At 42.3% G+C, this 19,546-nt stretch overlaps 3 protein-coding genes across 6 annotated transcripts in view; 2 read left to right on the top strand and 1 right to left on the bottom strand.

Moving 5' to 3' along the window:
• Positions 1–8,493, bottom strand: part of grk4 (G protein-coupled receptor kinase 4) — a 33,976-nt gene extending 25,483 nt beyond the window's left edge. For both annotated transcript variants that reach the window (XM_088301775.1, XM_088301774.1), the window contains exon 1: positions 8,098–8,493. In XM_088301775.1, coding sequence (XP_088157901.1) covers positions 8,098–8,149 — 52 coding nt within the window. In that variant the 5' untranslated portion in view covers positions 8,150–8,493. The remainder of the gene's footprint in view (positions 1–8,097) is intronic.
• Positions 7,716–17,441, top strand: LOC148332574 (target of Myb1 membrane trafficking protein). 3 transcript variants are annotated; one of them, XM_088301777.1, is made up of 16 exons: positions 7,716–7,964; positions 10,794–10,867; positions 12,553–12,637; positions 12,927–13,005; positions 13,159–13,308; positions 13,533–13,667; positions 13,797–13,940; positions 14,267–14,383; positions 14,681–14,817; positions 14,902–14,944; positions 15,038–15,164; positions 15,397–15,463; positions 15,684–15,759; positions 16,164–16,220; positions 16,305–16,344; positions 16,539–17,441. In XM_088301777.1, exons 2-16 carry the CDS (start codon positions 10,795–10,797, stop codon positions 16,682–16,684), a joined length of 1,476 nt encoding a protein of 491 aa, XP_088157903.1. In that variant the 5' UTR covers positions 7,716–7,964; position 10,794; the 3' UTR covers positions 16,685–17,441. The 3 variants fall into 3 exon arrangements, with proteins under 3 accessions (XP_088157903.1, XP_088157905.1, XP_088157904.1); XM_088301779.1 differs by lacking the exon at positions 7,716–7,964 and having other exon boundaries at positions 10,515–10,867; positions 15,400–15,463; XM_088301778.1 differs by lacking the exon at positions 7,716–7,964 and having other exon boundaries at positions 10,517–10,867; positions 14,684–14,817.
• Positions 17,442–17,870: 429 nt separating this feature from the next.
• On the top strand, positions 17,871–19,208 carry LOC148332573 (noggin-1-like). The gene has a single exon (XM_088303117.1). It carries the CDS (start codon positions 17,920–17,922, stop codon positions 18,808–18,810), a length of 891 nt encoding a protein of 296 aa, XP_088159243.1. The 5' UTR covers positions 17,871–17,919; the 3' UTR covers positions 18,811–19,208.
• The last annotated feature ends 338 nt before the right edge of the window (positions 19,209–19,546 follow it).

Raw genomic sequence — 19,546 nt, 5'->3', positions numbered from 1 at the left:
TATTTTTTTTATCAGAGACAGAAAACCACATCCACAGGAATGGTGGGATTCCACAAAATTGCCTGTCATGCCCGGTTGTACAATATGGCGCTCTGCCAAACGCAATTTCTGCCTGATGACATCACTTCTAAGGAAAGTAAGCGAACAACAAGGAACTGTCCCAACAATTGAAGTAGGTCACTTTCATGATTATTTTCGCAGGATAGTTAAACTGGATGTGCTCCCTTTTGTTGAAGGCACTAGCGAGGTATCGGATCAGGACTCGGTATTGGCAGATATTCAAATCAAGGAACTTGGACTCGAGTGCAGAAATTAGTTCGCGACATCCCTAAGTCAATATTAGGTAACAGCTCATGTTCCACACCCTGCGGTTGTGGAGCTCCAGAGAGGACGGCTTCGGCGCTCCCAAAAAACAAAATGTAAATGGTAGGAAATGAGAGCGGGTCACGCATAGTTTAGGGCCATTGTAATGTGAGCAAGCTCACGCACGCAGGCACAATGGAGCCGGGCCGTGATAAATGAATGGCCTGTTGCTTTTCCAATGGCTCTCACATGCAGCGTGTGATTGGCTAGAGTAGCCCCTGATAAGGAAAACATTAGCTGCGAGTATCTCTTGTTGCCTATTCAAAGTAAAGGCCCGGTGTTTGCTTAAAGTAATCCGTGTGTATATTCGCAGTGGAAGACAGCGAGTGAGAGGAAGACAGAAACGTGAGTATCAGGCACCACCGCTCCTGCTAATCCTCCCCTCGCTCACTTTTTCCCCTTCCTTTTTGCCTCCTCTCAGCTTCGGGCGCCCCTCCCCTCCCCCATTTAGACACCTTTTTCGTACTCGTTATGCCTTCAGCAATTCTTTGTGGCCCGGCTTTTTCCTGCAGCTCCTATGGCCCTGACGGAAGGTGTCTGCCGAATGCAGAAATGTGAACAGCATCACAAAGAGGAATGAACACAGTTGCATTACTCAGCTCAACATGACAATGGCATTCAGATTGTTAAGGGATACTCTCCCATCCCTTGATTGCAAACCAGACGAAAAAAAAAAAGCTCAAGACAGCTCATCAATTCTGGGCAGACCTGTAAGGGTCGCGTTCCTTGACAAGAGTTGGCGGGAATTTTGTTTTGTTTGCTCAATACAGAGCTTCTCAATTATTTTCTGTTACACCCCCCTCAAGCAAGAAGAAAACATTTCGCACCCTCCACCACCACACTGCAACTATAAAAAATTGCATTTTCGTTCCCAAAAAAAAAAAAAAAACCTACATCGTGCAGCGCACAATGGGAAAGGAGAGCGCCACTGCCACCTACTGGAGTGAATGTGCAATTACACTTTTGCAGTATGGTGGAAAAAAAGCATGTTCCCCAGGGTCATACGCACCGAGCCCCCCAAGAGGCCCCCGCCCCACTATTTGAGAAGCACTTAAAGGCCATAATGTTAAGACAATAGACCCTCTGCACGGTGGCGTCAGACCACTTCCGTTCAGTCACTTCAGGATGTCTATTAACTCCCACTACCTGTATTTGCCAGCGGACAAAAAAGATCTTTGAATCGGGTGTGTTATAGGAGGAAGACATCAAAAACAGGCTCGATAGGGGGGGGGCTTGAGGACCGGACTCGAGCTCCTCCGATTTTGATCTTTGCTTTGACATTGAATTTCATCTTGCAGAGAATGCGACCTTGAGCACAGACTTCCCTTTCCCCAGCCACATTTTCCAACTCTTCCGGAGGGACACCCAGGTGTTCCCAGACCAGCCGGGAGACGTAGTCTGCGCTCACAGAACTGCACTCACTACGCGTCTTGACTTAATAGTTCAGTGGCCGTGAAGCTGGCTTCAGGCTGCTTTTACCTCGTTTTCCACCGCATGGCAGCTCCCACCAGATACTAAGCGAAACTCTTTCCAGTGCTGATGCGCTATTATATGGATGATGTAAACCTCAGCTGCGTCATTGTAACACTTGTGGATGCAAGTGCAGCTAGGCATGACAGAAATAACCACAAATGAACGTGAACTTACCCTTGTTGCTGCGGCTTAGCTCTCGACACTGCAGCATTATTCCTGAGAGGCTCTCGCGGCGGTCAGTATTCTTGCTAACCTCACTCTCCTCGCAAATAAAAAGCTAGCGGGACGGCTGAATATGAAATCATATAACGTAATTCTCCTCCACTGTTTTGTATGTTAGCACGTCATTTCGACTGATGCGTTCATGTGACATTCAGCTGACTTGGTGGTAAAGTCAGAACAAAAGCAACACAAATGTGTCTAAATTTTATTTATACTAAAAAGCAAACGTGCAAACCACATGCAGCGCACCATGCCGCTCCACGTTCTGCAAAGTGGAGATCTCGGGAGTCACCCGACATCCCCATTCCACCAAAGCTGCCTATGCAGGAAGGCCATTCTACACACAGTTCATTTGTGCATGTAATGACTTTAAAATGAGTCCCATGTGAAGGCCCAGTCACAATGCAATGGGTTTTATGACCCTCAACTGGAGGAAACACCCCTGAGTGATGACAACGAATGTTAGTCTGGCTTTAACCACAAAACTAATAAAACAACGTTGGCTTAACGTCACAGGAAAAGTGTGAGGGGGAAGATCTGCTGGCCAACAGTGGTGGTGGTGGACAGAGAAAAGCAGTAAAGGCGAGTGATGGACCAATTATCTCTCTGCTATGCTGGTGGCCCTGCCTGCAGAAGCAGATTGGCCCGGCCACAGCGCTATCTGATTGGTTCCTTGTAGCAGCCAATCAGTAGTAAGTTGCCTGTTTGCTTTTTCACCTCGAGTCACACGCACTACGGGAGAGGTCCGAGAGCAGAGGAAAGTAAGGCAACATACTTTGCTAACATTTTAATAAATGTCAGTCTACTACAACTCACAAATAATGAAAAACTCTTTGCCCAAGTATACTTTAAAAAGATGTTTGTTTTCATTGGACTATAAGACATGCAGCAGAGCTTGGGACCTCCGTGTACTTTTTGTTAGACATTTAAAATTAAGTTTTTGATTTAAAACAACTTTCTTATATTACTTAATAATATTGCGATTTCTTTCGGTACTTGTAAAAACGACAATATCTAAAATCGCAATATTCAACATCCATATCATGCAAGCCTAACAGCACGAAAAGGTGCAAGAACTGACCAGGATTCAACTTTTGGCCACATGCAACGCAAGATTCTAGTTAAGGTAAGCCATTTTAAACGGAAAAGTAAAACTTGTCAATAGTTTGAAGCAGTCGTTCCATCAAAACTGGAACTCATTTGCTGCAGCACACTCGGTGCGTTCAGAAATTCACGCCGGTGCCCGAACACCACTCAGAATGTATGTGTGTGTGTGTCATCTTATGAGTTTGACATACTTGGAACAGAGCTCATGTTCTTCAAAAGACAAAAATCGAAACACTTCAGAGGAACGCATTGCAACCATGTACCCTCCACTTTGTTTTGACTAAGAGGTCCAACTGGAAGGTGCAGTCATGCTCGGACGAACTTTGCTGTTTTTATAACACAGCTGAGTGTAACAAATAAACACCGGCCGGCATTCAAAAGGAATTTTGCAGAAATTCTTTAACCACTAAAACAGCAGATGTAAATTCCTCGAAATGAGTAAACGTTGAGCTTTCAATCACCCCCCAGCCCTCTTATTATTATTATTATTATTATTAAAAAAACAAATTTTAAAAACACAACTCAGAAGTGCTCCTGGTCCGGCCCCTCTGTTAAATTTTAGAACCCATTGTGGCCCGCCAATCAAAAGGTTTGCCCACCCCTGATTTAAAAGTAGTCCCTTAAAAGTCAGTCTCACAGCCGCAGCAGCTCCTATTTGAAAAGCTACAGTTTTTTCCAACTGTTAGTAGAAAGCCAACATGTTTTCACAGTAAAGAAAGACCAATCCAACCGGTCTCATCATCAAACAAGAAGAAATAAGCTGTGCAAAATATTTAACTGCTTTATGCTTATTGTGTCATAATAGTCCAGTGTGAAACCTTAACAGGAAATTCAAAGAATAAAGAACAAGAAACGGCAGCAAAATTGTAAAAACACTACAGTGAAGCCTCGGTTATCGCGGTTAATGGGGACCGAGACCACCCGCGAAAACTGAAAATCCGCGAAGTAGCGGCGCAACTTCAAAAATGCTTAAAAAAAAATAATATAATAAAATAAAATATAAGTATATATATATATATATATATACGGGTAGAGAGAGAGAGAGTGAAATTCATGTTATAACAAAAAAAAAAAAAAAATTATTATTAAAACTTATTATTTTTTTATTCCCCAGCCATTATTTTTGTATTTATTCAATTACTTCTTTTTGTATTTATTTAATTACTTCTTTTTGTATTTATTTAATTACTTCGACTTTTACCTGCTGGTACGCCGTCCGGTGTGCCCTGTGAAATGAAAGGTGGCATTCTTCATTTATTCATTCATAACTGACAGCCTCGCGCTCCGCTCATGCCCAGGCGGAAGGTGTTCCTCTTCGGCTTAACTACCACGCACGCCGGCCGGTCTCCTCCGGAGCTCTCGCACGGTCCCGAATGGAGCGAAATGTCGCCCCGCTAGTGCCCGGGCGGAAGTTGTTCCTCTTCGGCTTAACTGCCACGCACGCTGGCCGGAGCTCTGGTACGGTCCGAACCGCGCGAAACGTCGCCCCAAATCGTGCCCGGGGGAACGTGCTCTTCTTCGTCCACTCTCCTCGTCGCCCATGCTCTTCTTCGGCGCACGCCGGCCGTCTAACCGCTCCAGCGCCCCGTCGTGCCGCTCGGCGAAACTACAATGCCCCCGAATATTTTTTAGACCCGCGAAGCACTGAACCCGCGAAAGGTGAACCGCGAAGTAGCGAGGGTTCACTGTAATTGCAAACAAAAAGAAACAGAAAACGTTTCAACTGAGAAAACTGAACGTGGATCAAATGTTATTAACTCATGTTGCATGGTCGCTGACAGCGTGAGAAAACCGTTTTCTTCCCAAATGGGAACTACTTCAAAGTAAAACAATTATTTAAAATCGCAGTAAATACGACAATGCCATATTCACCGGAGAATGACATCGTCTTTGTATTCACTCCTTACGGGAAGGGTTGCTGACACCGTCTGGATGTGACGTCGCCCAAGAAAACTTTCCACCAGCAACGACTGCTTTGCAATTGCAACAAGCATTCTTGGTGGGTCCCACGGGGGGGGGGTTGTCTTGTCATTTCCCCTTGCCACAGCAATGTCGGGGGAACGCACTTGCATTAAGACTACATTTTTGCAGACTCATCGGACAGAACACAGCGACTGCAGTTGAGACCAACTTCACACGCTCCACTAGTGGATGCACAGACCTTGGTGACATGAAGCATTAGGCGGGGTGAGGTGGGGTGGGGTGGGGTGGGGGGTCACATAAGCAGGAGGAAAAAAAAAAAGCAGACAGTCTCTTTGGGGTATTTAAGAGTCATGTTTGCTTCAAATGTCGATGACACCCGACGCAGGGTGATGACTGTCTACATTCACTCCCGGAAAGGCAAATTACGATCCATGATTGATATCAACGTTCCGCCAAGAGCATGAGCTCATGTTGCAGCTTGACATTGCACGGCCTCATATTGTTGCAAGGATCGACACAAGTTGAAAAAGTCAGAATCTTGCATTGTCGGCAGATACTCACTGCCCTTGTCGTCCAGTGAGCATGTTTGGGTTGCTCTGGTTGGGCCGATAAGTATAACAACTTTCAGAATGGAGAATCGTTTGGAACTGGAATTGAAATGAGGAAGCGGAATCAGAACCGTTCAAATGGAAACATTATCATCTCGACAAAGGAGAGAAATAGATTTGTGAACATTGAAAAGATTTTGGAGCAGAACTCAATAATGGGAACAAAAACATATATATATTTTCAATATATATTGTTTTCGAGTCATTTTCAATTTGATTTATAATTTCACATTTACCAGTGGTGAAAAAGAAGAGCGAGGAGGTTCTGTGACCGAAATACACGTGTCGTCAAAGAATGTTGCTATCATTGCCAACAGTTCTCAGAAAAATCGACAGTCTCGCCATCATGGCAGTTTCCTCTCTCTGTATTATTCTATTACACTGTCGCTATAGCAGCCACGGCAAAGCACTTCGACCTTGACAATCGTTCTATGTTGTTTGGGATTCAATTATGTCATACGATAGTTGTGGCACCCCAAAATATTGCTTGCAGATACAAAGACCAAAGATATATAACTGTATATAATAATTGCTTTTTAAAAATCATGCCAATTCTGCAATCGTTGAGTGGAATAGTTGTAATCGTAATAGAATTTCGATTAATTGCACAGCCCCCGCGTGTAGGGGCTCATCGCATCATCTTTTAAATTGACAAACTAACAAGGCGGAGGAGGTAGAAATATTTTGCAGATGTGCGGTGACATTTGTCATTTCATGGCGACGTCGACTAAAGATGATGTCACATCATTGCCGCAACGTAATGAATGAACCGCCTGCGTGAACTGAATAACTACCGTCACCACAAATGTCTACTTTCTGCTTCAAGGGGGATTAAATTTCGTGAAGATCTACGTCAGAAAGCCACGGCCCAACAATGATTTTTGGTGACGCGCTCTGCCAGCATTAAAGCGCTACTCCAGGCCTGGCTGTAGACAGTATAATATACAACAGCCACGTTTCAACATCTTTGAGTGGACACAGTCGAAACAATTCTGTCTGCTGACAACTTGTCATCACCATCTGCAGAGTCTGAACATGACCCCCGCTGGGCCAGTAATATCACGCACGCACTAGGTCAAACGGCCAGTGGGTGGAACCAGCTCATTTAGGCCGTTTCACTTAATTTTTACCAAATTAATTGTATTGGACTCATATTATGTAAACTCCATCTTAAAAAGGTTTTTAGGGTGACTTTTTATCCCGTGTCCCATGCACTTTAAAAAAAAAAAAGAAAAAAAAGATCAGCTCCTTTTCCATCTCGACATGGGCTGGGTGCAACAAATATGAGTCAACTGAAACAAGATCATTATTTCAGTTTATATGACATAAGAGTTTTCTCATGTCAAATATGAGCTTTCACTAAATAAAGGTCTCTAACTCTGCTGCAGGCTTTATTGCTGTACTGTATATCATTTTAGGACGAGGCATCCTTCACACTGTCATCCCCGACCGGAGGCCATCTGAGGTCTCAGATGAAGACCAAAGTATCCGATAGGTACACAAACCAACATCATGCAGGACACCATTTTAAAAATACACACACAGCAACGGGCAGTGAGGACCCAAAAGCAATGAACAACTCCACAATGTGAGCACTTGCTATCAAATCAAACCGATCAACTCATCCATTATCTCCGCAGACACTCGGATTGGAAGAGAAGCATATTAGTGCAACAATAATACACCCACTCCCCACCTCCTCCTGTGCTGCACACCCACTCAGCGCCCTCTCTCGCTCTCTGCCATCTTCTGCAAACAGATGCCTGTGATCCACCACCTCCAGGTGAGGCCCAACAGGAGGTGGGATGAGGGGGGGGGGGGGGGTCCACCGGCCCACGCAGCACCATGCAAGCTCGGGCTGCACAGCTGGGCCCTCCATACCCCCCCCCCCCAGATGTTTTCAAACCTGCACTTCAGCCAGTCAATTTAAGTGGCATACCTCTGCGTCAAATAGCACCAATCAGCTAATAAGCGTCACACAAGCAGGTATGCGGAGGGCTTTGTTCGAGCCCCCTGATGGGTAATTGGATGGATCACCTCTCGTGTTAAATATGTGCATAGCAAGATGTAAATAAGCATTTAAAAAAAAAAAGGGAGGCAGTTGCGTGTGTGGAAAAATGCGCTCGGGCCGCTGCAATGCATCGATGCTGCAAACACTCCCTGCCTTGTTCAGCTCGCTGTCAACAGGGGCCTAAATGAGCCCTCCTAATGTGCGTCTGGTAAAAGGTGACAACAGCAAGAATTGCGAGGACACCACGCAACGAGCAGGTATGGATTTCAAAGCATAACGCCTCCATGGAGGGACGTGAACGAGAATCGGAGGGAAACCGGGCTCGGGCTCGTCCTCGACTACACGGATCAGCTGGAAAAAAAAAAAGATATACATGACTGTCGCGCTTACCTTCTCTCGCTTTGAGGAGAACCGTGTTGGCCACGATATTTTCAATCTCCATTGTCACAGTGTGGTCCCCGGGCAGTCGCGATACATTTCACTCAGCGGGGGGGGGGGGGGGGGGACGATTTCGTTCCTTCTTTTTTTTTTTTTTTACTCGTTGGCTCAAACGTGCGGATGGCTGCGAGGCAGCTGCACGCGCACGGGGAGGAGACCGAGGCGCTCGTGCATAGTAGCTAGCTTAATAGTGCTTGTCCTTTCTCTCCATTACATGTTTGGGAAGCTGTGGACGATTACCACGGGCTTGTTAGCATTCACAGCCTACCTCTCTTCCCTTCTCTCCGCCTGCCTTCCTTCCTGCTTCGGCTCGCTCTCCTCCCTCTCCTTCTTCCTCCTCCCTCCTCTTCGCCCCTCCTCTCCCGGTAGAGAACACCCGGATTCGGTTTCACTTCATTGGGCACGTCACGTTGGTAGCCGAAACGTTGTCAATAATTTACTCATGTATCAAATAAAGTGTCCCATAGCGAAATAATTGACATCGGTTAAAATCCCGAGAAACGACCACATAATTTTGTTATATGGGGGGGGGGGGGGGGTAGTGTAATAAAAATTATGAATTTAAAAAAATATATTTCAAAGAAATAAATTGGTTTTAAAACATGTAATTAAATTTAAAGTCACACGCTCTGGTATGCATGTTGGCGTGTGGCTTTAAGGGGCGTGGCCAATAGTCAGCTGCATCAGGAGTTCTGATGCAGCTTGGGTTGGCCATTTACCACGCTAGTTGAGTGTTAGTAACTTCTCCATGCTCGTCATTCGTGATGACGGCTAGGATTGGCTCCAGCAGCTCTTCTAGTGAGGATAAGCGTTTCGTGGGGGGTGCTGGAGTCTATCCCAGCTGTCTTCGGGCAATAGGCAGGGAACACCCTGAACTGGTCGCCATCCAATTGCAGGGCACACAAAGACAAAATAAACATCTGCGCTCACACTCACACCGAGGTGAAATTTAGAGCGCTCAATCAACCAAACATGCATGTTTTTGGAATGTGGCAGCAAACCGGAATACCCAGAGAAAACCCACGCAGGCATGGGGAGAACATGCAAACGCCACGCAGGAAGGCTGAAGCCGGAATCTTGCCCACAACCTCTGGAATATGAGGGCATTATGCTTACAGCCTCCGTGCTGCCATTATAATTTTTTTTCTTTTTTTTTTTCCTGACATAGTTGTCCTCGAGGCCCTTCATGAGCTCATTTGTTATAATCAGGGAAAATAAGTAAATCAGTGGCAAGATCGCCTACTAATCCATATCCACAGCAACTTTCATGAGGAAATTCAGATTTTTTGGGGTACTACTAAAGTAACTCGCACCAGTAATGCGGCAGTCGTGTGCTATTTCAACAAGCTTATGGTTGGGCTGCAAGATGGCGCCTTTCAGCGAGTTGGCCAGAGTCGTGATTAAAACTTGGGGCTCGTAACCTTGATTCAATGCTGCCATCTAGCGGTAATTATATTCGAAAATTAAATGGGAGCTTCTGTGTCATGGGGGGCTGTTCAATTGCTCGTTTTTGCCTCGGAAATTTCCCTATCCTGTCCGAGGGGGATGACTTTAAAGTAGTTGGAGGATAGGACCGTTTGAATTTTACAAATGCTTAGGAAAGGTGCCTGGATGGTTAATTTGTCATACTTTCATTTTCATATAGTAGTAGTTGTTTGTCCTATTCAAGATTTATACATGATTTAGACCACAATAAGCAACACATTTGTAATTAAACCTGTAAAAAAATGTTTACTTTTCAATGGGTTTCGTAATTTCTTATTAGTTGTTGAACAAGCCCCATATTAAAATGTAGCTATTCTCACTCGTGTTTCGGGTGTCCACGTCGCGCAGCGTAAGCTAAATATTGCAAATTTGCAATTGCGATGTCAACACCTATTACACTATTTGACAAGTGTGCATGTTCTCAGGCCTCACCGCTGTTGCAGCAAAGTACACAATGTACCTTGCAACATTAGTTGAAATCTTGATTCAGGTTTTATAAGGCAAAACAAAAAAGGGACGGCAGCCACATGGGGGAATATGAAGCAGTAGCTTTGGAGAAGCAATCTATTTCTCATCCATGGCTTGATTTAAGAGATTTTTTTAATTATTGTCGGCTAAAATAATTATTTGTGACGAATGCGTTGGGCCAGAAGAAACACAAGCTTCTAGCGTTAAAAAAAGTTTAGTTTGCCTTGCAAACACTTCAACACGATCGTAAAAAGAACCAAAATATAAAAAAGTGTCGACCACACAGAACGTGCCAAGTGTGAGACTAAAAAATGACACTAGATGGCGCTGAAGACTAACACGGGCACTTCAGGGGCTAACTTGGACTCACCCAAGTATTGTCTTATAACAATTTAGTCGTGCAGCACGGGCGGTAACTATCTTGTAATATCGCAGATCGTTTTTCCTCTATGTATTGCCGTATTAATTCAGTCATTTACTTCCGCATTTTAAAGAGGATTTAGCGTTCTGTACACACTTCCTGTGTGTGTGCGTGTGTGTGTGTGAGCGTGTGTATATGTGTGTGTGTGTTTTCGTTCGTTCACGTGACATTCGGCAAGCCTCCGACTCGGGGCAAATTGCAGACAAGAACACAAGACAGAAATAAGCCTTCTAAACCAACTTAGACGACTAACCAAACGCTGTCAACCAAACAGGATGTTTTCTCTCGGGGAGAAGATGGAGTTTCTCATCGCCAACCCCTTTTCGACACCTGTTGGCCAGAGAATCGGTGAGTCGCGATCAATTTGCTCAATGTCGTGTTTACATGTTTCGCGTTTGAATTCGGTTGTTCTCTAGGTGTCAGTCAAAATTGATAACGAACGTCAAGTTATAGGAAACTCATCACGCGACCGTGGCAGGCGTTAGTCCCTTTAATCTTCCAACTGATTGGCTGCTTAGTGTTAAGTGGCGACTGATCCTGCCAATGAGTATTGAAGGTAAAAAAATACTGTTTTTTTTTTTTAGATGTTCTGGCAACAGTCACAATTTACGCGCACAGCTAAATAGGCAGTACTATACTGTGTAAGCATGCAACAAAAAAAAAACAACAGCGCACAAAAAAGCCTCCAACATTTGAAGAGCTGTTCAATATTTACAATGCAGATGTGCAGATGGGTCATCACCTGCATTATTTGCTGTGACCAACAGGGAGAGTCATATGTATTTATCCAAATAAGTCACGTACTGTATAGACTTACTTTATCTAACTATCGTTACATAAAGTAGTCTGCATATTAGGAGATAAGGAGGTCAGATTTAAAGCGAGCGCACCACTTGTTAGTGAGTATCTGCGTCATGTATGAATAAAGAAAAAAATACAAAAAGTTAAGTGGGACGTTCCCAATTTTGGCTAGGGGTGCGGCATCAGCAGCTCGAAGATACATGTTGCATCTATGCACTTTAAAGTGTATTTGGTAATGGAATATGCATTTAAAAAGTAGCATCAATGAAAATAAAACGGCTAGATCACAGCAGCTGCTTTCCTGCCACCAAGAATGAAAATGATCACCAGTGAAGCCCAAGGGTCACACTTAAATAGAAAAAATACATAGCTCAGTGTAACAATGAAATAGAGATACCACTAAAAATTGAGTTTTAAAGTTGAATGAATCAGACACTCATTTACTGTAAATTAACGGGATGTTCACACTGAGAAATGTGTGTTGGCATATACTATAAAGACACTGTCCACTCACTTAATGCAAGCAATATGTGCTTTCGGAAGTATACAACAAGATTTTTTTTTTAAAATAAGTGTGTCTTGTGTAAAACAATGTGGCATCTGCTGAGGGCCAGCAGGCGAAGCCCGAAGATTTAGTTTTATCTGCACACTCAATTACTGACAGAATGTTGCAAGGCTCTCTCAAACCTTCCCACTTCTTATGTTCCTCACTCATTTTCTCACACATATATGTTAGCGAGGCTTCAGCTCCTTCTGAGGCAAACACAAGCAGCTGACAGTCACATGAAGTTCACAGAGCTGGAAAGTGGAAGTGGAAGGGGGAGTGGATGCAACAGAGTAAACGGGATCGAAAAGCATGGGGGGTTGTAAGGAATGAAGGGGATTTAAAGCGGTTTATGAGCAACACGTGAGGGCTGGAAAAAGTTGGCTGTGATTACTAAATAGTTTGAGTTCAGAATACAACTTGTTCACAAAAATATGGGGAGAATTATGTTAGGGGAAAAAAGTTCTAGTTTTCCAACAGTACGTGTCAAGTGATATTGCTCTGATGTCTGTGACAAGTCATTTCTGATTTTTTTTTTCTTTTTAAAGAAACATGACCTACAATATGGGCTGGCCTATAAATGACCAAGACATCGTCGTCTAATAAATTCTCTCTTGCAATCCCTAGAGTAGTTATCTACATTGTCTTTCCCAATTTTTTTAAATTAATTAAATTTTTTGGTCAACAGAGCAAGCGACCAGCGGCTCTCGGCAGTCAGAGGACTGGGGACTTAACATGGAAATATGTGACATCATCAACGAGACGGACGAGGGGTATGGAATAATGTCATTTGTTTTACTCAGTTATTTACGTTGCGTTTAAAATGGTCTGTAGGAAAAAGAAAAGCATGAATAAGGAATGAAAAAACATTTTCTTTTCTTTATTTAACCGTGGCATGTCATTGCCCTAACATTCTAGTTTATCCGCGCTCTGGTGCACTATATTCAGCTAAATATATTACTTTAAATGCATTTTTATTTTACTGTAACTGCAAATCTGTTGTTAGACAATGAACGCAATTTATCGTTCACAAATAAGATGAATTGTATTTATTTTTTTCAGCCCAAGAGATGCAATCAAAGCCATTAAGAAGAGGATTGTGGGTAACAAAAATTTCAGCGAAATCATGTTGGCTCTGACTGTGAGTATTCAACTGATCAGCTGTTTGTGATCTTCGATTTATTTCCTTGTGTTGAGTGTATAGTGTGGGTACACCATCACTAAATAATTTGTTTTTCTACATAGAATACTGTTTGCTTTTTAGGACAATATTCAATTGTTCACTGTCACGCAGGTTCTTGAGGCATGCGTGAAGAATTGTGGCCATCGCTTCCATGTTTTGGTGGCTTCACAGGAGTTTGTTGAGGGCGTTTTGGTGCGAGCCATTTTGCCCAAATATAACCCGCCTACTGCTCTCCATGACAGGGTGCTCAGTCTCATACAGGCATGTAAACTATATTTTTATGTTTTTAGAAGCATTTGTTTTTTTAAAATTTTTCTTTTAGCGAAATGAGCTTTACATTTAATGTTCCTGTGAGTTCATATGTAAAGTAGCAATCACATTTCTCTTGAAAAAAGGCTACAGGACAATCAAATGTTGTTTGCTTTCACGCAAGTTTTGTTTTGTCTTCATGGATTTATACTGAGGGTTCTCTGTGCCTTTCTCAGTCATGGGCTGACGCTTTCCGTACTTCCCCCTCCCTTGCGGGCGTGGTGTATGTTTACGATGACCTGAGGAGACGAGGGTTGGAGTTTCCCATGACAGACTTAGATGCTCTATCGCCCATTCACACTCCCAGCAGGGTGAGACTAACTCAGTTTTTCGGAAATAAACGGTGTGTCTACCATGTGTGTGACGACTTTTGTGTCATGTTGTGACCAGCGAGCGCGCATTGTATGCATTGTGTCTAAGTCGACATTCTTTGCCTTCAGACTGTGCCAGAAAATGAAACCCAACCGTCTGCAGATGCTCCTCCCCTTCAATCACAGCCACAAACTCCCTCCAGTTGTCCCACTACAAATTCTTCACCTGCAGCTCAGCCCAGTGAGGGACCACCTGCCCTCTCTGCAGTGCAGGTACCACCTTGAAAATAGAAAATCACACCTTGTACAGTAGAGAGAAAAAACAGGACTCCATTTCGGGTCGACTGGCGTCTGATCCAGTATTTAATTGGGATTATATACTGGTCAGTAAATACATAAGCGTATTTGTTTTCATCCCAACTCTTCCAAGTACCCCCCCCTTTATTTTTACAGATGCATTTCATCATATTAATAAATGGAATTGTTTATTTTTCCAAGTGAACAACACATCTGGAATGAAAAACCATAAACGCCATAATGTTGCATTGCAAATGTGCGCCGTTTTATTTTCGTTGTCTTTCCTTCTTCTACCTCTTCAGAAAGAAAAACTGCAACAAGAACTTGCACTGGTAAAAGGAAACCTTACAGTAATGGCTGAAATGCTGAATGAACTGAAACCTGGACAGAGCAAGCAGGATGATACAGAACTGTTACAGGTGTGTTGGATATTCTTATCCTGAAATATTTGCTAGCGGCAGTCCTAATTTATCCTCTTCGTTATATTGTCTGTTTGTATTATTATAATAGGTGCCTGGGGTTAACCTGCAAATTGTATAACTATATATATATATATATATATATATATATATATATATATATATATATATATATATATACACATAAATAGCTCCTCAAACGAAGTCATTGATTAGCAAAATTGCTTCCTAAAAGGAAAAAAGTTCTTTTTAGACTTGTGCAATGACAATCTATTAATCTCTTTGCTTTGTTCAAAGCAGCAACTCTACTCGGTGTGTAAGAACATGCAGACTCGAGTGGTGGAGCTCATCCCCCAGTTGCTGGACGAAGGACTCATTGAGGAACTTCTTGTGGTTAACGATGACCTGAACAATGCTTTCATCCGTTATGAGAGGTATGGAGCAACTTTTCCCCAAATGTTCTGGAGTATTAAAGGACAGGTGCTCATACTCTATCTTAAACCTATTCACCATTTTAGGTTTGACAGACTTAACAAGGCACAAATGACAAATACTGAACAAGTAAGATCTCAAGGTCATCGTTTTTGTCTCCGTTGCACTCTTTTACATATTTAAGCTTTGAGCACATGCGCCTTGGTATCATCTGCCCATCAGAGTTCTGTCAGCTGCCAGAACCTCATCGACCTTAGCCCAGAGCCTTCAATACTGAGCCAGCCTGCTGTCATTACAACAAGCAATCAGCCCGAAGTCAACACATGGACCAATCAGTCAACCAACCACAGTGAGCAAGTTTTTCTTGTCTCATTTCTACAACACAAAATGGTGATATGAAGCATGCTTGAGTCTCAGGGGTGGAAGATGGCGTATCTCTGACAGATTTATTGTGATTTTGTTTATATTGCCCTGCTGGAAGTTTAAAACAAATATCAATCTGTAATAGTAACAATAATCCAGTGGGTTCATTTTTTTTGTTGGGCTTGTATAATTGCTTTCAAGAATCTTCTTTCTTTTAGAAGATGAGGAAGAGTTTGATATGTTTGCTCAAACGCGAGGAAGCTGCTTAGCAGAGCTGAGAAAGAGGTGAGTGGTAACAGCAGAAACATCAAGCGAGTGTGTGATTTCATGCATATAGGAGGTGGGCCTGAAAAGATTCAATTGTGGCAGTATTCAAAATTTGTAGTAGCTACAATAAAATGAAAAAATGGGTTCCTTTTAGGTTGCTCCAAAATTTTTTTTAGGTGATATGGATACTTCATGTGGATGATTTATGAATGACAAAGGGGAATCTTTGTGTTTGCAGTGTTAGATACGAAGACCCTGGCGCTGTAGAGGGTCTTGCTGAGGCCCTGGACTCAAAGCTGCAAGTCACAGGAAATGTATGTACCAAGCTAAAAACTACAACAGCTAATTTGAATCAGAGATGCCTGCCTTTATGCGTCCCGAAATGTATTTTTGACACTGATTTAAAAAAACAAAAAAAAAAACTGACATTTCAGAAAAAAAAATTCTGAACCTAAACCTTTATTCACAAATATTATTAAATGTATGACGCTGTTCTAAAAAAAAATGTTGACCAGCACATTTATTTATTCTTAAACAAAACCTTATATATTTATTGTCTTGTCACCTTTACTTCTTTTTCTGTCTGTCAGTTCTGAAATGGAAGATTTGTGTGTCTTTTGCAATGGTGGCCTTAATGTGCACATGACGTTTCAATTCAAAAACATTTTGAATGAATAAAATTTGAACTCGGCTCTTTTTGTGCTGCTTTTGCTCTTAGACGGGGCAAGTGACCACTTTGAAGAGCAACGTAGATAAATGGCTGTCTTGTGATATGGTGAGATAATCTTTTATTTCAGACCAATCCTGGAACAAATCTGTAAACTATATCATGAGTGTTTTCCTTTATCTGAAAATGCAGGAAGACCAGTCTGCGGTCAGTGAGGGAGTTTCCAGCGAAGGTGCGTCACTTTACCTTTCGTAGAATGCTGAGGTGGCAAATGCAGATCCGGAAAGTAAAAACCTGCCTGCTTTCTGGACCTGGATTTGCTACCTCTGTATAAATGTAACGTGTCAGTATTCTATTTTCAGTTCTCTTAAAATTGCAGGTGCATGTCACGGTGGTTAATTGTTAAGCTTTGATTGTTGTTTCCAGAGTTTGATAAGTTTTTGGACGATCGGGCAAAGGAATCTGAGCAGAATAGTCATACGACCTGCGCCACATTGCCATCCACCACCCGACTGCTGCCACAGTCGACAAAGCAACAGGACACTTCACATGACCAGCTTTTTTCCCTCTAGGTTTGGGGAGCTATGATATAAGAGCAAGAAGATGTAACTTTTTTCTTTTTTCTTTTTTTTAAGCAACAAACATGTCACTGAAAAATGAGTACAACTTTAACATGGCTTCAAGTAGCCATGTTTGCACCAAATGGTAAATTTCAGTTCATGTCATCATTGCGCTGGTTAGATCATTAAATACTTTATTCATCCCATGCGGGAAATTATTTTGTCACAGCAGTAGTATTCAGTCATAGACACTAGTATCGCTGCTATCGAGACAAGCAACATAAAAACCGAGCAGAAGAAAATGAAAAAAAAAAGATGATTGTGATGTTTCCTGATATTTAGCAGTAAATCATAAATATTCTTCTACTTGTGTCAAGTCAAGTTATGCCTGGGTGACATCATACTATACGTAACAAAAAAAAAAGAAGAACGTGACGCAGAGGACAAAGGACAATATTGTTGACTGTTGAATCAGAAGACTGCAATGTGATACAGTGTATGTAAACTCAAAAAAGCTGCACTACACCACTGCTGCCTAAGACACTGTAAATGCAGTAATGATTTTCATGTTTGACGTTTTTGTGCATAGAAAAAAAAATGTACATGACTGTATTTATGAAATGCATTATAATGTTGATTTAAACATTCATATAAAAATTCAATGTTTAAAAAAAAAAAATGTCATGTAAGACTGTTTGCCTTTGTCCCGAACTGATTTTTTTATTGGGGAAAAATAAATTGATTGTCTTTCTCCTTTTGGGAAAAGAAATTGACATTTTAATATAATTTTTGCTTGCCAACAAATAAATTAATTCTTTTGGTAACCTTTTTTGTCTGACTTAACAAAATCACGTAAATATTATCCTCTTGAGGCAAGGCATTGTTTTTCATTTGGTCATTTCAAGTGTGTCTTCTCAATTAAAGCTAATTCTTACTCTCTGTGACCTGGATAGAAATATATAAAGCAAAATTAAGTTTCTCAGGTAATGAAAAGATAGCCTAAACATCAGATCCTTACTCCGGAGTGTCTTGACCATGTTCGATGATAAGCCAACTGTTTGCGTGATAAGCACTAATTTCCATGAATGTTATTGTTGAGGAACTCAAGGATGTCTGGGTCTCGGTACATGACGTCCCTGCGGCGCTCGATAATAAGAAGACAGAGGGGGAGGCATAACTCAAAAAGAGAAACGGAGGAGAACAGGAAACATTTCATTCTCCTGTTGAAGATCGCTCAGACGTCGGGAATGCTCAACTGGGATGTTTATCTCTGCTGCGGCGTGTATGCATGTGCACTCCTCCATGTTCCCGCAGCTTCCACCTCCAACATCTCCACCAAGGATCAGCTTCCAAATGGTGTTCAAGACCAGCAACACGCAGATGAGGATTCGCCGTTTGTTCAGTTAAGAGCCAATCTGCCTTTTTATTCACAGCCACTCCGCCCATACACCTTACTGACCACTGCGGAGGACTTCCTCTACATGCCCAAACCCCGACAATACCGCCCCTCACGGCTACTTCGTATCCTCGGATCTTCTTTTGACCCATTCTGGATGTCTATTGATCAGTCAAATAAAGGCCCCGAGGTCTGCACAGACAAAGGTAACTGTGATGCTGTGGCAAGAGGCGACTCCCTTCCTGTCAAAGTGAATTTAAGCACTTCCAAAGAGGACTTCAATCTCAGTGCTTCTGCAGTGCTGAGTAAGGCGAGAGAAGACCAAAGGCGGGGGTTGGCGAGGGAAGCTGCCGATGTGGACCTCGGTTCTCTGCCTCCAGATGTTGCCAGTTCGGTTCGAGGCTGGCTGGTGCACTCAGCCACTTGTGGATTGCGTTCCCAGTGGGTGGATCTGGGCCCGGCGTTCTGGCCACGTTGGCTGCGGCAGACCGACTGTGACGAGTCAGATGAAGTGCGAAGTTGCTCCTTTCCCAGTGGCATGGCATGCATGAGAGCTCAGACGACGCATATTAGGATTCTGGCTTGGCATTGCTTGAAAGTGAAAGATGACGAATCCAAGCAGATCAAGAGTGACATATCTGATACCAGCATGTTGCTGGGGATTAGTGAAGAAATGAGGAAGTGTTTATGGAGGCCGGTGCCTTATCCTGTGGTCACAGCTTGTGCATGTAAATGTAAATGATTGCTTTACTCAGTGCTTAAGGATTTGCTCCTAGAAATGTAATGTCTCGGCGTGAATTTAAAAAAAAAAAAAAATTGGGGGGGTTTTATTATCCAAATCTATTTTGTGGGAAAATTATCTCACATTAAACAGTTGCTAATTATTATTTGCTTACAATGCAGCAATCGCAATATAGTGCAGTCAATTTTATTAGGTTGTGTATTAGCTTTACTGTGGCAATTTATGGAACAAATTAATTAATAATTGTGCTTATTTTTAATGATTCACCGACGACACTCTGAAGTGTATTATTCTTGATTTTGTTTTACATGAAATAAATGTCTTGAAAATGAATGGGTTGATTATTTATGGTAATGTCTTTTCCCTATTTGAATTAAATGAAATCATGTTTTACCGCTCCTCTGTCTAGTTTTGTTTTCAACCTGAGATTTTAATTTTTTAGTCAATACCATAAAATCCATTGATTAGATGTCACAATATTTGTAAGAGAATGGGTAGATTCAAATTCTGACCAAGCTTTCCAAACTACTGAGGCACTCATGATAAAACTAATTATTGAGCCTATAAATGCGTCAGTATTTGAATTAATCCTTTTGAACAAATCAAATGTTTTCTGAAACAATAAGCTCATATAAGAAACCTTCAGTTTACATTTTTTAAGTGAGATTTCGACCACTTGATTCGCCCCCTGTTGTTCGTTTCGTAGAATGCCAGTAGTAGTGGTTAAAAATCCAAA

This window comes from Idiotropiscis lumnitzeri, chromosome 8, assembly GCF_059441095.1.
Source record: "Idiotropiscis lumnitzeri isolate Australia: NSW breed Sydney's pygmy pipehorse chromosome 8, RoL_Ilum_1.0, whole genome shotgun sequence".
Lineage (NCBI taxonomy): Eukaryota > Metazoa > Chordata > Actinopteri > Syngnathiformes > Syngnathidae > Idiotropiscis > Idiotropiscis lumnitzeri.
Note: the sequence above shows the minus strand (reverse complement) of the source record. Positions and strands in the feature narration are given on the sequence as shown.

Excerpts from the sequence above, each read along its gene's own strand:
- LOC148332573 (XM_088303117.1), top strand. The coding sequence starts at position 17,920 with ATGCTCAACTGGGATGTTTATCTCTGCTGCGGCGTGTATGCATGTGCA.
- LOC148332574 (XM_088301777.1), top strand. The coding sequence starts at position 10,795 with ATGTTTTCTCTCGGGGAGAAGATGGAGTTTCTCATCGCCAACCCCTTT. Across the intron at positions 10,868-12,552 it reads ACCTGTTGGCCAGAGAATCG|AGCAAGCGACCAGCGGCTCT; the intron begins GTGAGTCGCGAT and ends TTTGGTCAACAG. Across the intron at positions 15,760-16,163 it reads AGCTGCAAGTCACAGGAAAT|ACGGGGCAAGTGACCACTTT; the intron begins GTATGTACCAAG and ends TTTTGCTCTTAG.